The sequence below is a fragment of the Parambassis ranga genome, chromosome 22, assembly GCF_900634625.1.
Source record: "Parambassis ranga chromosome 22, fParRan2.1, whole genome shotgun sequence".
NCBI lineage: Eukaryota > Metazoa > Chordata > Actinopteri > Ambassidae > Parambassis > Parambassis ranga.
This window is the reverse complement of record NC_041042.1, coordinates 8,762,154-8,779,883: the sequence shown is the minus strand read 5'-3', so window position 1 is coordinate 8,779,883 and position 17,730 is coordinate 8,762,154. Positions and strand designations below refer to the sequence as shown.

The 17,730-nt window shown below is 40.0% G+C and overlaps 3 protein-coding genes across 5 annotated transcripts; 2 read left to right on the top strand and 1 right to left on the bottom strand.

Moving 5' to 3' along the window:
* Window positions 1-1,942: 1,942 nt before the first annotated feature.
* Window positions 1,943-4,695, top strand: tmem50a (transmembrane protein 50A). The gene is made up of 7 exons (XM_028395294.1): window positions 1,943-2,048; window positions 2,570-2,675; window positions 2,867-2,979; window positions 3,314-3,381; window positions 3,554-3,646; window positions 3,838-3,898; window positions 3,978-4,695. The coding sequence occupies exons 2-7, from the start codon at window positions 2,574-2,576 to the stop codon at window positions 4,021-4,023; spliced, it is 483 nt and encodes a 160-aa protein (XP_028251095.1). The 5' UTR covers window positions 1,943-2,048; window positions 2,570-2,573; the 3' UTR covers window positions 4,024-4,695.
* Window positions 4,696-4,702: 7 nt separating this feature from the next.
* On the bottom strand, window positions 4,703-7,131 carry rhd (Rh blood group, D antigen). Its single transcript, XM_028395258.1, has 10 exons — window positions 6,960-7,131; window positions 6,479-6,665; window positions 6,219-6,369; window positions 5,982-6,129; window positions 5,702-5,868; window positions 5,454-5,591; window positions 5,246-5,373; window positions 5,091-5,170; window positions 4,866-4,939; window positions 4,703-4,772 (listed from the first exon to the last, which is right to left on the bottom strand). Exons 1-10 carry the CDS (start codon window positions 7,108-7,110, stop codon window positions 4,746-4,748), a joined length of 1,251 nt encoding a protein of 416 aa, XP_028251059.1. The 5' UTR covers window positions 7,111-7,131; the 3' UTR covers window positions 4,703-4,745.
* An 810-nt stretch (window positions 7,132-7,941) lies between these two features.
* On the top strand, window positions 7,942-17,067 carry maco1b (macoilin 1b). Of its 3 annotated transcripts, none has more exons than XM_028395239.1 (11): window positions 7,942-8,202; window positions 9,453-9,594; window positions 10,055-10,181; window positions 11,146-11,269; window positions 11,637-11,815; window positions 12,270-12,828; window positions 13,757-13,915; window positions 14,036-14,218; window positions 14,338-14,458; window positions 14,698-14,872; window positions 14,974-17,067. In XM_028395239.1, the coding sequence occupies exons 1-11, from the start codon at window positions 8,123-8,125 to the stop codon at window positions 15,174-15,176; spliced, it is 2,052 nt and encodes a 683-aa protein (XP_028251040.1). In that variant the 5' UTR covers window positions 7,942-8,122; the 3' UTR covers window positions 15,177-17,067. The 3 variants fall into 3 exon arrangements, with proteins under 3 accessions (XP_028251040.1, XP_028251039.1, XP_028251038.1); XM_028395238.1 differs by having other exon boundaries at window positions 12,267-12,828; XM_028395237.1 differs by having other exon boundaries at window positions 12,264-12,828.
* The last annotated feature ends 663 nt before the right edge of the window (window positions 17,068-17,730 follow it).

Below are 17,730 nucleotides of genomic sequence, written 5' to 3'. Positions count from 1 at the left end.
TGTAGGTATTGCATTAAGAGGAGGAGGTGATGAAGAATCTCAGTCACAATCCTCATGACAACACCATGTCTACTGCTTTAATGACCATTTTCTAATATACATCTAATATACACCCTTTGTTGTGTGCACCATTGAACAGTGTTGGTTAACAGACATCGTGTCTTTGTAAAATGCCTTCCTGAGGCCTACCTGTAAAAAAATATACACCTCACCTTTTGATCACTAAATTATTTACATACTGAAGCAAAAGTGTTTATTTTTGTACATGCAACCAAAACATACACTTAATATAAATTTAAAGGTATTTAAATTTGTATCTTCGTACAGTGGCAACTGGTTTCATATAACCTTGGTCTGCTTTGTTACTTCCTGATTCTCACTTGGCACATTCATCATGGATGTCCTCACGGTGCTGCCCTCAAACTATGGGTATGTTTTTATTTACCTCTACAGCTGGATAATGGTAATGTACTTAGGGATCAAGGTTGAAACTGCCAGGAAGAAGTACAATGATAAGGTAGGCTTACTGATATTCTATCTAGTGTTTAAAATTCTGAAAATAATTAGGAAGGAGGTCAACAAATCATTGCTATGAAATCTTTAGCATGTTTTCCTTATCTGACTCATTTATCTATTTTTCATGTGTACAATATCCCGGCATGTAGCCTACAGTGAAAAGGAGCCACTGCATCCAGAGAGCACATCAGAACACTCCAGAGGTGTATCCACAGTGTCTTCTTTTCCAGACTATTGTTGCTCCAGTTTATCCAGTACTTATCATTTAACTCATTTAATCATTCATAACCACAAGTTAGGGGTTTTGTGCATTGGATCTGATGATCCACTGAAACTGGTAATACACGGGAGTGGAGGGGGACAACACACCTCATGGTCTTCGGCATTAATTCCCCAGATCAGTTCAAAAGACAGTGTCACTACAATTAACCCTTTTATGTTACAAGTATAATAAATGACTTTCCTAACTGTTTCTGGCCCCCTTTTATGTGTATAACTAGCTATCAGCATCTGTGCTGGGGGCTATTTGGGTGACAAGCAGGCTTTCCTATGCCTCTGGCAACACTGGAGTTTTTTTGAGTCATTCTCTCTGCTTTAAAATAATTGTCATCTCTTCTTTTTATGGGCTACGTTCTTGATATTAGAATGTGTTTATGATTGTTTGCTTAATAATATATAACAATCTAAAAAATCTTGTTGGTGACTGAAGCTATAATATATATGTCTGTCTGTGTTCACTTTGATAATTACAATTTGTATTAAGCGGCATGATGATCCAGCATAAAGGCCTCATGTGACTCACACATGATGTTTCAGGAATGTCTCTCCTCTGAGCATACACAAAAGGGCTTCTGATAGATCGGTGCTACACCTTTATAAACAATAAAAGAAAATATTTTCTTTACAGTCTCATAAAATTGCATATATAATATATTTAATCAAAATCAAGACAACATTTTATTTAGCTGCAGCACACAAGTTAGGTAGACTCAAATCCAAATAAGTCTGTGTAAAAACATTGGAAATTAGAAAATTCTGAATACAAGTTTGATAGAGCAGCATCTAATGAGCGTTTTAAGACTGAAATGGAGTCTGTAGCTTGAATAATTTGTTTAAAAAAAACTTGAAGTTGACCCGGAATGTCCTCCGTGAGATTAACATTTTGATAGTTGAATGGCTGAAATCGGTCAATGTATGCTGAAGATACGCTGCGCCAAAAAACTTACGAAAGAATAAAAAAGAAGAAAGAGGGTGAATAACAAGAGTTGATTGCCTAGCAACGGCATCACATTCAGTTCTTTACTCTGTAACTTTAGATTTTATAGAAGAAATGCGCAGACTTGTGCTTTTTCATTATTCACTGTATAAATTCCCACTTTTCCAACTGCACGTGAAAGCTACATAATACGTCTTTTAGAGAGGTTCTATATAGAAAGGGTGTGCAAGAACTGCGCATGTGCGTGACTGAGCTCCTTTCGGAAGCAAAGTCGGGTTATATCTGAAGGGCTCACATCAAAAACCGAAAACAAAAGGTAAGAATTCCGTTTAAAAATGACTTCAAAGGGAAGTAGTATCGTTTGTATGCCCGTTTTTGTTCGTTCCTGTGGTTCTCGTTAGGCGTATGACATTATTTTCAGCGTCTTCATAGCAAAAAAGAAACCTTCAAGGAAATGTTTTGCTAGTACCAAAGCGCTGAACAAAAGAAGCCGACGACGAGACCGTTTATTCCGCTTTATGAATTCGCTTTCAGTTTCAATAACTTTCGACTGACTATGTCCATTGCCTCATTGTCGACTAGATGTTACAGATATGATTTAGGGTACAAATCAGGAGCTACGTAAACGTTGCTGTTTAGTATTTGAGGGTGTTGAGCATCATCCTACTGTACAGCGACTGCGCACATACAGATCACTTTTCCGGGGAATCGAATCCATAGCTGTTGTGTACTCGCAAATAAAAACCGTGTTATAAACACACGGTGCTACCACGCGACGGCGTCTGTGAAGTTCTAATGTTGTTTGTGCTCTAAGCAACGTAATTCATCTCCTCTCAGAGCAATGTCAGGGTTTCTGGACGGAATCCGCTGCGGAGACTGCGAGTGCAATGTGGACTGGGGAGAAAGGAGAAACACCATCGCATCTATAGCCGCTGGAGTTTTGGTAATTCCACTGAATTTCTCTCTTTAATAGTACCGACTGATAACTCTGTGGTTGCTTCTAGTTTTTGATAATAATAAGGGAATGGACAATTAATATTGCTTGTGAATAATGCACTTCCTACTAATGCATTTCCTTCCGCGTTTTCATAAAGCTATCTATATCATTTAAATCGTGTGGTTTTGTTGTTGCAGTTCTTCACTGGTTGGTGGATCATCATCGATGCAGCTGTGAAATATCCTGATCAGGGACAGTTCCATCATGCTTATCACACATGTGGAGTCATAGCTACTGTGGCCTTTCTCATGTAAGACACAATTTTCTTTGCGTCATTGAAAAACATTAGATACACACAAGATACAATGAATTGTTGTTTTTAAGCTCAGCACATGGAGCTGCTCATTGTGATGGAGATGTTATCATATGGCTGAAGGATTCAGTCATGTGATAACTGGTGGTTGTTTTGTTGTGAGGTGTCCTCATTAAAGATGACCTCTAAGACCCATGAGTTTAAATCAAAGCAATATCATAGCTTTCTCTGAAAATGTTTTGCCACCCCTTTAAATGCTAGTACAGATGCATGTTATTAAATTAATAGTGTCTGTTTGTAATTCAGCTTTCTGATTATTTAACCCATCTAGGATCAATGCTGTTTCAAATGGACAAGTAAGAGGAGACAGCTACAGCGAAGGCTGCTTGGGACAGACAGGTATGTATGAAAGGACACACAAACATTTGGTTTTCTCAGTAACAACTATTTTCTACACCCAACTTTCAGACTGATTTCTTGAATTGCCATCATAACATTCTGTACATGTAGTAAAACACGAATCAGTAAACACGTCACCCAGTAACCCGCCCTCTCTTATCTGTGCTTGCAGGCGCTCGAGTGTGGCTCTTCATTGGCTTCATGCTGGCTTTTGGCTCCCTCATTGCCTCCATGTGGATTCTGTTTGGAGGATTTGTTGTGCCTCGTACGTTCTTTTTATCTTCTGTTTGCCACTTTACAACTAGACCCACTGCTGAAGAAACCGTTTTATACTATAGTGTAGCATTGTGAGATTACTGAGTAAAATGAATGTCATGAAATATCTATATATACACACTATGCTGTGCTGGTATTCTGTGATATAATACCGTATATACTCTTGTGTGTTTCTTACAGAGAAGCCTGTTGTGTACCCTGGTATTGCCATTTTCTTCCAAAATGCATTCATCTTCTTTGGGTAAGTTAAAAGTTTCTACATTTTTCTACCATTCCATGCTTACTTTGCTTATATTATACCTTACCTTTTCTTCATTTAGGGGTTTGGTCTTCAAGTTTGGACGTACAGAGGATCTCTGGCAGTAATGGATCCTGTGTGTCTTTAGGTCCACGGGTATTCACTCTGCTTTCTATACTGTATGAAACCTTATGCTTCAGTCATTATTCACTTTATACATAAACTTTTTTAGCTTTCAGAAAAACATGTTTAATTTATATAGTTTGCTGTATAATGGCCTAATCATAACTAAGCACAAATTTCCATGGTTTCTTGAACGTTATTTTCAAATATGGCACATGTTTATGCATACTTGCACTCAGACTGTGTAGCCATGTTGTTAAAATGGTTTACAACTCGTGTATAACAAAGTGTGTATTTTGGGAGCTTTACTGAACTATCCACATTTTCTTTGGGTAGACATTTGTCACTGATATTCTTTAATTTTAACTGTTGAGTGGGAAATACATAAATTATTATGGCTTTGAAAAATAACTGACAGCTGTGGTTCATAATAATGTACACATAGATCTGTCTTGAATGTAAACATGGGTTTATTTGTATTTTAATAACACTATATCTGCTCTGAAACTTGCCAGTAAACCCTTTTTTTGTTGAATTGAATCAACCCACACTGACCAGAAGCCAGCAAGGCTGCACAACTGCAGAATGTTGTTTATCTGTTTTGCTTGTGTAGCACACAAACCATCAGGACAATGTCTGACAAACATGACGACCATTAAACATGATCAGTAAACGAGTCTTAGCTCCTCTTTAAACTCTGATTCTTCTAGGATAAAACTTGGTCTTCTTACTTCCGCACTACAAGATTGGGAAACTGCAAAACATAAAAGTATTTCGCAGTTTAATTAATTTGCTTTTAAAACTCACACTTTTATTTGCATGGGAACAAGAAGTATTGATTACATACCTCCCAGTAAGCTTGGTCATCAAAGCATTTTTTGTTTTGTGGTGGTCTCCAGAAGCTCCATTTCAGTATGAGCCCTGTATTCAAAATCAAAAACAATAACAAAACATGTCATCATTCAGGTTAAGTTGGGGTTAGTAACTTCTGGATTTCCCTAATTACTTATATAGTTCATTCAATTGTTCTTATTTCTTTATTGCCTTGGGTTATGAAATGAAATGGGCATACCGGTAACAAGACCTGTGGACAAACATGTACTGATGGTGAGGAGGAGAGCACAAATGTGAAATACAGCAAACCGGACAGCCCTGTAAAATAAGTGAAAAAAAATGTAACAGATGAAAACTTTTGGTGCTTTTTTGTTCATGTGACAGCATTCTTACGTGGTATAATCATCACAGTCTTTTATCTGCAGGAGAAGGTGTGCTAGCCATCCCAGTAGACCAGGAAGTCCGTGTGTGCTGAGAGTGGCACAGGTGTCATGGCACTGAAATGCTAAAAGCATGTGGATCTGCACAAACAAGAAAATTATTAGGAGGTGTGACAGGTGATTTCTTAGCAGAGGAATACATGTATAAATAGTGATGAAACCTTAAGATAGTGGAATCCAAAGGTTGATATCAGGGCAGCAGCAAATCCTATTATCATTGCCTCCCAAGGATAATGAACTACTGACATGGCAACCCCAACAGCAACTCCACCAGCGTGGATGCATGACAGCATATGGATCTGATCAAAGGTGAAGACACAAGCCCTGAATTAGCACAAGATCAAGCACATTGATTTAGGTACCATGAAGTCCATCTTGATACACTGACATCTCCAATGTCTGGTCATACCAAGTTAAGTCTTCCCTTGGGACTGCAGAGCACAGACACAGCAGCTGCTGTGACAGCAGTGACAGCCAGGGCCAGGTAGGTGCTGCACACCACCCCCAGCTTCCTCTGAGGATCGTCCACAAGGACCGAGTTAAAACTGGGCCAAAACATCCAGAGGAACACCGTCCCTGGAAGACATAGACAAGAGAAGTTACTTAGATGTAGAAGGGTTTTCCTTTACCAGTGTATATTTTTGCTAATGAGGGGTTGAACTATCTAAATGTTGACTGTGTATATTCACCCAACATGGAGAATAATCCAGTTTTCCTGTCAAATTTCTCTTTTTCAAATTTCTGTTCTGAGCCCTCACGGTAAAGGATCCATGTTACCATGAAACCAAAGAAGGCCCCAAAGATGTGAAGCATCATGATGCTGGTTAGAGGTTGGACCTGGGGACAGGAAGCACCATGAAGCAGGACAATCCAGAGTATAAAGCATGTGTTGTAACATTAAACTAATAGAGAAACATGTTTCTCACTTTCAGCAGAGTCTGGAGGAGCCATCCGTTCACAACAAAGCCTGACACCTCCAGCAGGGCAATGAGGATGAGGTGGACTGGGTTGATCTTCCCCAGCACAGACCCAATTGAAATGAGGACAGAGGCTGTGCACATCTCAGCAACCACCAAACTGTATCAAATATTATAAACAGAAATTTTAGGGCAGTTTTTTTACGTTATTTTTTGAGGCATTGTTGATGCGATTGAACATGGCTTATTTTTGCAGAGTTGTGTTCTACCTTTTCAAATCTACACGGATCTTTCCAGTATAATACCAGGACTCAATGCCATTCAAGATGATTGCCCACTGGGTGGCCACCACAGCCACAAGGAGGTTAAATCCAGAGCCACTGAAGCCATAGCGCACAAGAAAAGTGCACAGAAAGCCAAAACCTAGAATTACCATCACATTCACATCCTGGAACTCTACAAGAGAACAAAGACCATCAGATACATTGCAGGTCAGTATAATTACTCTTGCATATCAGCTCACTTTTAAAGAGACAAACCCATCTGCTCCAAACAGCAAACCTGCTTATCAATATGTGCCTGCAACAGTTAACTGCAACTCCTCCCTATACTCTTTTGAGCCTAGTGACAATATTTGGCTTTTCCAGACATGTTAAGTTAATATATTTCTATAAAATTAGTTATTTAAGTGAAAACATAAAGTAGCCTACATACTTTTGGCTCCTGTCAGTAAGACAATTCAAAACTCACCTGGGTAAAAGTTGCTCAAAGTATTCCTGTCTGTTGTTCCATTGTTTTTTACTTCAGTGTAAAAGGCATATATGATGATGAACCCTGTCTGCAGGGAAAGCAACAAAGGCGCTAAACGGGAGCGCAGACTTGGTGCGTACCGAGGAGCCATTGGAGAGGTTTGCTGCGCACTTCTCTTCCACCAGACGCACAAGGTGCTTTGAGAACTGGGCGCTACCCCAAACACAGCTCTTCGTTTTTATCAGCTGCTGGGCATGAAAACACATGTATTTCTGGGCACATAGTGAGTGAAGGCTGAGTTTAAAATAAACACTTGAATTAAATGACAATAAAGCCCTAAAATACATTAATTGCGTTCCCCCCATATAATTCTTTCTTTCTATTTTTAAAGGAGCTGAATAACATGCAATATCTTTCAGATAATAACGTACAAGTGCAACCCTCACTTTTTAGACAAACGTGCACACGCATGCATGCACCGTGCACACATTTTTAACCTGAAAACAAAACATAGATGCCTCAGCGCCTTCAGGCAACTCTGTCAATGAATCGCAGACAAAAGCACTTATATAAATAACCCTTGTATGTAGGGGCGGCTGTTTTTGTATCGGGCACAAAGGAATTTTGTCCCCAAGACTGCATATTTTCTGCTTATAATAAAGCAAAGGAAAACCTCTGGGGGTAAAAAAAAAACAGCGCCTTCGCGATCACTTGATTGGTCAATCAGTGGTGCCCGATTTGTCCACAAAGATCTGATTGGTGGAACGTTTAGACGTTGCACACGCAGCGGCCCTCGTCTCCCTGCTCTCCCCCGACGTGATTGGCTGAGCAAAACTAAACGAGAAGCCACGGCGCAACATGATTGGCTTCATTTTCTGTCCATCAAAGAGAGAGGCCTTCACGGACCGTTCATTGGATACGCCAGCCGTCTGACAACTGAACGTACGTGAAATACAGCGCGGTTCAGGCTTATTGAGTCTGCGCTAACAGAAAAGAGGAGGTTCCCGAATGGAGTGCTTTATTTATTTCTTTGTTTCCACTGGGGAAAAATAATAACAGCGACATATACCACAGGCACTTCATTTATTATCTTTGTACGTGTACTCTAGAAAACTGGATAAGATTACAGTGGTTACTCTAAGGCCAAAGCCAAGGGGAGGAGGATGAAGCGGCGCAATGCGGACTGCAGCAAACTCCGACGGCCGTTAAAACGGAACCGAATCACCGAGGGTATATACGGCAGGTAACTTACATTGAGCTTCGCTAAGGGGTCTTCCTCGCGACAGTAATGGGGGGGGCTCCGTATCGGGATTCTTGGGGCTTGATAGGTGCAGCATGTACCAGTTCTAACATTATCCCCGATGCCAATGATGCCACTGCTATGTAGCCCTTAACATAGCTAGCTGCTAGTGGTAGCTTAGTGTATGCTAGCTGTATGTTTTCGATGTACATTAGCAGGTGACGTTAGCTGTCATGCTAACTGTAGCGCTAGGCCCCAAAACAGCCTGTTTTGAATCATGTCACAGGGTGTCTTTGACAGCAAAGTGAGTGATTGAAATGCCTCCTAGTGGGGTTTTATATATATTTAGCCCCGACTTTTTACCATTTATCCACGCTAGTTGTCACCTGCAGGTCGTATCAAAATTAGCTGCTTCCCTTTTAGCGAAGGTAACTTGGGTCCGCTACAGGAGCTTTGTCTGTTTATTGCCGACATCATCACACGAGCTTTCCTTGTATAACAGAGATGTAAGTTGTAGTATAATTGATCGTAAACTTAAGGTGATTAGACTACAGTCAGTTTGACTTTTGACGAGCTCGTCTTGCAGTATTAAGTTGTGCAAACTAATTAACTGCTATGTTGTCCTTCCCAGCCACACCTGACAGGTTCCACCTCTATAACTCTCTTTCTATCTGATAAGATAAACGTTAAAGTTCACTTGTAACATACGTGGCATCAAAACTCAGAGATGTGGGGCAGTACTTGAATTATTGAACAGTTGTCCCACATCACAAAACAGCCATGCTTTGACATCAGAGAGCACCCCTACTGTGTCACTTTAGGCTGGTTCTAACGATCAGAGAGTTAGCTATATATAGCTATAACATAACGGTCATGCTAAACTGACATGGATTGCATCACAGGAAAGAACTAGCAAGAGATTATGTGGGTGCTTCTCCCACAACCCTTAAAAAATAACACTGTTGAAGCTGTGTTCATATCCAGGTGCTCAGAGCCAAATCCAAAAAGGACCGTAGTGTTTACATCGTTTTTCCAAGGCTTTTTAAAAGCATGTCTGCATTTTGAAATATTAACTGTTCAGATTTAAGTGCATTATCATAAATATCTAATCTTTCAAACATTACCATTGGGCCCAAGGTACACATTTGTCCCTAAGTGCAGACACAAAAAATAGGATAACGATTACAAAATTAAAATGTTGTATGTGTGATGCCAGATATGAATGTGTAATACATGTTTTTCTTCATTTCTAGTACTTTCCTGTACCTGAAGTTCCTGGTGGTGTGGGCACTGGTGCTGCTGGCAGACTTTGTACTTGAGTTCAGATTTGAGTACCTCTGGCCATTCTGGCTCTTTATCCGGAGTGTGTATGACTCCTTTCGATACCAGGGGCTGGTAAGTACCCTAGAATAGATTGCAATTCTGCCAGGCTTTGTATCAGAAAGAAAGACAATCAAAGGAACAGGTTATCAGTCAAACATTTAATGTGGTGCAATGAAATGAAAGCGTAGTACACAGTGTTGTATCTTTGCATTCAAAGAAATACAGAACACTGGATGGCACTGCATTAAATGCTTTGACAAAAATACATGCATAAATCCAAATCTGATATCCAGTGAGCACATAATTTTGTGAGCAAACTATCTTGTGGCTACCTCTGTAATTTATAGATATTCTAAGTCACTTAGAAGAGAGTAGAAGTCCAAAAATATCTGTTATAGATCACAGAGGTAGCCACAAGATAGTTACATTAATTTTGAGGTAGTTTATCCCCAATCAATAGACCAATAACATTTGGTTAAATAACATACATCTTGGTTATACATTATTATAACATCCTCTTCTCCTTTAACAGGCCTTCTCAGTATTCTTTGTGTGTGTGGCGTTTACCTCGGACATCATTTGCCTCCTCTTCATCCCAGTGCAATGGCTATTCTTTGCTGCCAGTACCTATGTGTGGGTGCAGTATGTTTGGCATACAGGTAAGACCCTCCTGGGTTTGAGCCTCTTCATATTTAATTTACAGTATGTCAATTGACTTTGTTAAACATTAAAATCAATAAGCCCTTTTAGTCATTGTTGGCACTAAATGTTAGAACAACTTCCACTTGATGCCTCAGGAGAAACACATGTGAAAAGCGTTGTGCATTGCACATACATGTTGTATTAGCTTATTTACACATAGTTGGCTGATTTCTTAGAATTTTGCATAGCATGGGTGCAAGTGTGCTGCACTCTGTGGATTAGTTGTCAGTCTGACTTAGTGGCATCCCCATGTGTTGACCAAAGGCCAGGTGTCAGATTCAAATCCTAGTGCCCGTTGGGGGAGGGAGACAGGGGTCCCCAGTTGCTTTCTGAGCTTTCCAACTTTACTCATGAGTGACATTCAGAACCACTGCATGTCATTGGAGTATTAATATCTCCTGGTGCTGAATTTGTTAGTGTATCACAGCCAAGAAGACAATTGGTAGTGTCTGTACGCGCAGGTGTTTGTATAGATGCACGGCCTACCTGCCTTGACTATGTTTTCTTACTTCTAATCTAATTTGCTGGTGCTGCTCCATTACAGAACATGCAGTACCTGATAAGTAACCGTTTATCCACTAGCTGGAATGTTTTTGTGTTTGATTACATACCAGATACAAAGAACAAAAAAGACTCACTTATACGGGGAAATGAACTTCAGAAGCTCCTAACTGTATTTGCTTTCTCAGTTCAGATGCAGTGATATCTAGTATGTGTGTGTGTGTTTTTCAATCATTGTTTTAATCAGTCCAGCTGTTTACACTGGTGGCATATTTTTACAAGTTTAGTCAATGCCAATCCAGTGATTGTAATATCCAAGTATGCTGAAGTGTTTTTTCCTCATTTTCTGATGTTTATCGTGATGGACAAAAATTAAGTGTCAATTCTGTCATCTTTGTTCTGCTTTCTTTGTCTTTTCAGAAAGAGGGGTCTGTCTACCCACTGTCTCTCTATGGATACTCTTTGTGTACATAGAGGCAGCCATCAGATTCAAAGACCTGAAGAACTTCCATGTGGACTTGTGTCGTCCTTTTGCTGCACACTGGTGAGCTGCCTGACTGGGTGTCTAGGTTTATTACCAACTGAACGTGTCCATCTGTTGCAGAAGAATGATGTGAGAGAATAGAGATAGGCAACATTATACTACATTACGCAAACTAATTTTAAAAAGTTTGTATGTATCCATGGCTAAAGAAGCACATCTACAATGCATACTGATGTACAACATAAATCTAAGATCTTTGCAGTCTTACAGACCATATCATGTAATTTTAGTTTACCTAGTATAATGAAACATTTATTTCATGATAATTTAAGTGTGTTTGATTTCTTTGTTTCCTTCTTCTTATTAGTGCTTTATGATTTTGGTGACCAGTGACCTTATGAGTGTACATTTATGTCCATCTCTGTAGCATTGGCTACCCTGTGGTCACACTGGGCTTTGGCTTCAAGAGCTACGTAAGCTATAAGATGCGCCTCCGAAAACAGAAGGAGGTGCAGAAGGAGAATGAGTTTTACATGCAGCTCTTACAGCAGGCTCTGCCACCAGAGCAACAGATGCTTCAGAGGCAAGAGCGAGAAGCAGAAGAAGGTAAAAGTTAAACCCATACACAGAATACTATATGCATACATAAAGCACTTCATTCAGGTAACTCAATCAAAAATATCATTAATTGACACATTAGACATCTTTTTACAGAAGCTTTTAACAGGACTTGAAATATTTTTCAGATTTTGTTCATTTTTATCCACACCATATAATGTTAACATGAAGCTCTAGTAACCGGATGTAATTACAAGAAGGTGTGAAATGAGCTTTGTTTTGTGTAATGTCTTGTCTTGCATGAGAAGTAAACAGGAAATGGCCACAGTTGCAAGCAGCAAAATATTTGATACTAACACAGTATCAACTCTCACAGCTTTGTGGTGAAGTGGTAGCCTCAGCCATATTTTTTTTTTCAACAATCTTAAGTGAATATTGTTTCAAATATCTTGCCTAAATATAACAAAATAATAACTTATGCTATATGCATCTTTTGCAGCAGCAGCTGCTGCTAAAGGAATATCCGAAGTGGACACACCTCCAGTATCACAGAATGGCGGCCCAGCTAATAAAAAGACTTCGGCACCACTGCCGGAGTTAGAATATAGAGAAAAAGGGAAAGAGGGAAAGGGTGGCGGGGACGCTAAAAAGCAACACAACAGCAACAGCATCCTGCCATCATCAGTGGACTCTAAACTCCAAGAAATGGAGTATATGGAGAACCATATGAACAACAAGAGACTGACCACAGAGCTGGGCAGCACAGAGAACCTGGTGCTTAAAGAGGACAACAATTCTTCCTGTTCCTCCTCCTCATCTTCCTCCTCCAAAAATTACAAAAATGTTAGCAGCAATGCCTCAATGCTCAATTCCTCACCCCGTGGTCACAGTGCCACCAACGGCAGCGTGCCCTCTTCTACAGCATCCTCCTCTTCCACAGGGAAGAATGAGAAGAAGCACAAGTTAACAGTGGGGAAGGGGACATCGGGAGGCTCTCACAGGGACCCCACAGATAACTGTATCCCCAACAACCAACTGAGCAAGCCAGAGGCACTTGTTAGGTAAGATCACAGTCCAGACATGCAGAAGACTTCTCAGTATTACTGAGAAAATATATACTATAATTTGATAATGCTTCACTAACAAATTGTGCAATGACAACCTTTTTTGACTTTGAGGAGGATTTTTCTCCACTATCATATTTTGATTCAGATGATTGATACCTCTACATCAGAAAAACATCGATTTCATTTTGTTTTTCCCAATTTGCTTTTGCCCCTTATTATGTTGGGTGAACAAAAGTCAAAAAATATTTGTTGAATAGCAGTACTTTCAAAGCATTGTGTATGTTTTTTTTTTTTTTAAGTGCGTGTTGATGGGGTTATCTTGCATTGCTTGATCCCATACTATGACTTATCGTTAATTAAGGCCTGCTGCTGTTCGACAGTAGTGTAGATGGAACAAACTGTAGATCAGATTATGTGTTCTTATAGCCCACAGAATCCCACTGAACTGTTCTTTAGATTAGTTTGACCCTGTTGGCACAAAATGCATTTCAGTGACCTAAACACAAGTGGACAGCTAAGGGATATGCAATACACCACAATATATTTGTAGTCTTTGGCAGGTGGGCTGAGTGATCAAAGCACAGTTCATCATTTTACAGTCTCTCAAGCCTCATTTAAAACATTGACTGAACAAATACCGGTACATAAAGCAAACGGATAAGGGCATATGACAATAGACTGTTCACAGATATATTGGTATCGCATCACTTTTCATTATGGCCATGTCTCTTTGCACATGCTTTCCATTTAATTTTGTGAATTATTGTGAATGTTTTTGTATTGCATGTTCTTTTATCACGTGTTATCTGTTCCACAACAATGTTCATTCTCATTCTTTGATCAATATGCATTTATTATATTTCATGCTTAATGTTATGTAAGCAGCATTTAAAATTTCTCTATGTTCACATTTCTGAAATAGATTGGAGCAGGATGTGAAGAAGTTGAAGGCGGACCTGCAGGCCAGCCGGCAGGTGGAACAGGACTTGCGCAGCCAGATTGGCTCGCTGGGCAGTGCTGAACGCTCTATACGCACTGAGCTGGGCCAGCTGCGGCAGGAGAATGAGCTGTTGCAGACCAAGTGAGTGGTGTCGAGAGTTTCAGGCTCTGCCAGAACAGTTCTGTGTTTTAACCACACGTCATCTGTTATTTTCTGTTTGCTAATATGCTGCTCTGTGTTGTGTGTGTCTGTACATACTAGGCTCCATAATGCTGTGCAGGCAAAGCAAAAGGATAAACAGGCAGTGGGCCAACTGGAGAAGAGGCTCAAAGCAGAGCAGGAGGCTCGAGCTACTGTAGAGAAGCAGCTTGCAGACGAAAAAAAGAGAAAGAAGTTAGAGGAAGCCACAGCCGCCAGAGCAGTAGCACTAGCAGCAGCATCCAGGTAGGTGCACATTTGACATCTTAGTTTTTAATAACCATGCGGCCAGTATGGAGTCTGCTACTCCTGACTCATGTGGGTTTTTTTTTTTTACATGATTTCTTTTTTTTCTTTTTTCTTAGAGGGGAGTGTACAGACACACTGCGGCGGCGGATTACCGACTTAGAAACAGAGTGTAAAAAATTAACAATGGACATCAAGCTAAAGGAGGACCAGATCCGAGAGCTTGAATTAAAAGTACAGGTATGTTATAGATATTTTCTAGTATCTGTATGCTTTGTCAGTTCTGCATTTGTGAAATTGGACTTCTCACAAAAGACAGAAGTGAGACTGAAAAGCATCTTGCATGTTAGAATGAAAATGTAACGTGATGTCTTTAAGAGGAACTTTTGTCACATGACTGTTGAGAATATTCAATTATCAGTACACAAACCACCCAGTGTCAGATGTTACTATAACCGTTTTCTTTCTCCATCTTTCAGGAGCTTCATAAGTATAAGGAAAATGAAAAAGACACAGAGGTGCTGATGTCTGCGCTGTCAGCCATGCAGGACAAGACCCAGCACCTGGAGAACAGCCTAAGTGCAGAGACCAGGATCAAACTGGACCTTTTCTCTGCACTTGGAGATGCCAAGAGGCAGCTGGAGATTGCACAAGGTATTTTTTAAAATATTTGCAGTGTGACCACATCTACAACTGTTCTTGATGTTTAAGGCATGACCTCAGGGTTGGTCTTACATGATGTTATCTGTTTACAGGTCAAATCCTACAGAAGGACCAAGAGATCAAGGACCTGAAGCAGAAGATAGCTGAGGTGATGGCTGTCATGCCTAGCATCTCCTACACAGCCGACACCAGCAGCATGACCCCAGTGGCACCTCACTACTCTTCAAAGTTTATGGACACCAACCCCTCCGGCCTGGACCCCAACGCCTCTGTTTACCAGCCACTCAAAAAGTGAACGCTTCATCCCGCCCCTGCCTCTCCTCCCCACATCCTCCCGACATTTTTACTTTTCCTGCAGGCTCACCACCTTGCGGCTAAGAACTTTTCGTTTCTTGTTTTTTTTTTCTCCTTGCCAGGTCAGAAGGATGTTGTATTGTGTGACTGTATTTGTTGTAGTTAAAACAAAAGACAAAAAAAACAAAAACGGACATCTCACGTCAACTAGGAAGCCCCAGTTTTTTTCTCTTAAGTGTCTAGTGAAACCTCACAGATTCGGGTATGTATTTTCATCTCAAGGGTGTTCTCCTACTGCAACCACTTATCAGCTCTAGGGTTTTTGGGAGTAGATGCTTTATTTTTTTAAGTTGATTATTCCCTCCTTAAAATTGGAAAACAAAGACTTTATCAGGCAGCCCGACTTGTATCCCAATCTAAATGACCCAATATAGTATGGCAAAATCTGTCTAATCAGAGGAATGTAGTGCAAAAATGGCACAGACTCACCTTTATTTATTTTTATCTTCAATCAGACAACACACATTGACCCTGCTATCAGCTGACCTTTTTTTTGGGGGGGGGGGGGGGTTAAATTGTATTGTGCAGTTTTTTGTTTTTGCATACATGCATTCAATTCAACAAGCTGGATGTGTTGGGGAAGAAGCAGAAACTAAAACCTTCAAATGAAATCAACCTAAGCAAATTTTCTCAAACCTAAACCTGTTTGTGTTTTCTGAATTAGTTTTGAACTGCTTGACAGAGTGCACAAACAGACGTGTGTACATACAAGCTTCTCTGCATCATTTTTCATCACTTTCATGATCACAGTGCCTTGAGTTAAGTACATAAGAGTGAGTTTGATAATGACACACCAACCAAACATTTTGCATTAGTTGTGAAACAGCTGACAAAGGCTAAAACTATGATCCTGCCCAATGAACGGTGGAATAGTGGTTTGTTTTTGATTTCCCCCTTGGTAGGGAAGCCACATTCTTTACACAAGTCGCATTCACCAGGACAGCAAGACTTTTAATTTACATATGTCAGTGTGTTGACACGATGGTAGCGACCACAGAGAGTACAGCTTGTCACGTGTCCTAACAGAAGCTCATCTCTGCTGCTGTTAAACCCCAAATCCTTTGGTTTAACTGCTGTCCCCTCTTTTCTCTCTGATTTTGACTTTAAAGTTGCACTGTAGAAAACACACAGTGTTTGAAAGGGAAAACTGTTAAGATGGACTGTGCAATGTAAACAAAGCTTTGGAAATGCCAACGTTATAATGTTGTAGTTAAAATAATTTAATTAATCTTCCACTCGAGTGTGTGTGCCAAGACTGGAATGGCTGTTTCTCTAAGTAATATGTTTGAGAATGTACTGCAAATACATTGGCTGACACATTTGTCAAATATCCAGTTGATTATCACTTAATGGAAGTTTCTGTTAAGCAGGTAGAGAAAGTGGGTCACTTGTTTGTTGTAGACTGTAGTCAGTGTAAGGGACTAGAAAGTAATTTCTTTTGTGAATGTTACAGTATTTGCAACTTTGAGCAAGTGGCTGTTTTTAAAGCAGTTTCCTTTCTCCTGTTTCTGGTATTATTGTTCTGTTCCTGCAGGGAGAAAATTGCTTGAGTCTGACGTGGTTTCACCATCATCTGAAATGGTCATTGTGCGTGTGGTTTTCACCTACTGTATATGGAGCTTTTCTCGCTCAGATTGCTGTTATTGGCTTCTTGAAAAATGTTGTGAAAATTACAGTTTAGTCAGTTGTTTGATCAACTGATTGTGGAAAGTATAGAGAAGTGTTTTTTGTTTTCTATGCCCACAGTCACTGTTCCGTTTTTCCCCAGGTCTGACCTTGGCTGCGCTCTCGCTCTGTGAGGTTTACGAGGAATAAACATTTTTTTCTTGCAATCAGACTTTTCTTTCATTGTTGCTGTTACTTTGATAATATGCCTATTAAGAAACCTGAGTAACAAGTTCATAATGCTCATGTGATTTATAGCTTTATGAGATGCACCACCAACTTATTGCCACTAGGAGGCAGCGTCTATCAGCATGATGTCAAAATGGACTATTTCAGTCTATAACTGATTTCAAAAACCATTATTTCCTCATTTAAAGACCGTAAAATTACATCAGCACTGCTTAATTGTTGTCAGGTGTATTAGCATGTTGGGCTAATTTTAACCGTGTGCCATGAGTGGTGGCCTGTTCCTGCTGTGTATACCTTTATACTGCAGTGTTTTAATTAAATTGGCAAACATTTAGTGCTTTGGAAACATTTAGTGCTATCGTTTATTTAAGTTTTACCCAGACCCACCCACTGAGGTCTGTAACCACACATAAACCATGTTTCCCCACCAAACAGAACTGATGAAGCTGCTTGGATGAGCAGTGAAACGTCTTCAAGAAAACTCTACAAGTCCAGACGCCTTGCTTCAATCTTCTCTACGTATGATGACCTGGATGACTGAGAATCTTCATCAACAAATTGGCAAATTAAATTTACTCTTTTCAGTCACTGTTTTAGCGCAGAGGGGCGCAGTGACTTGCAGAGTGTTTAATGCTGTTTTG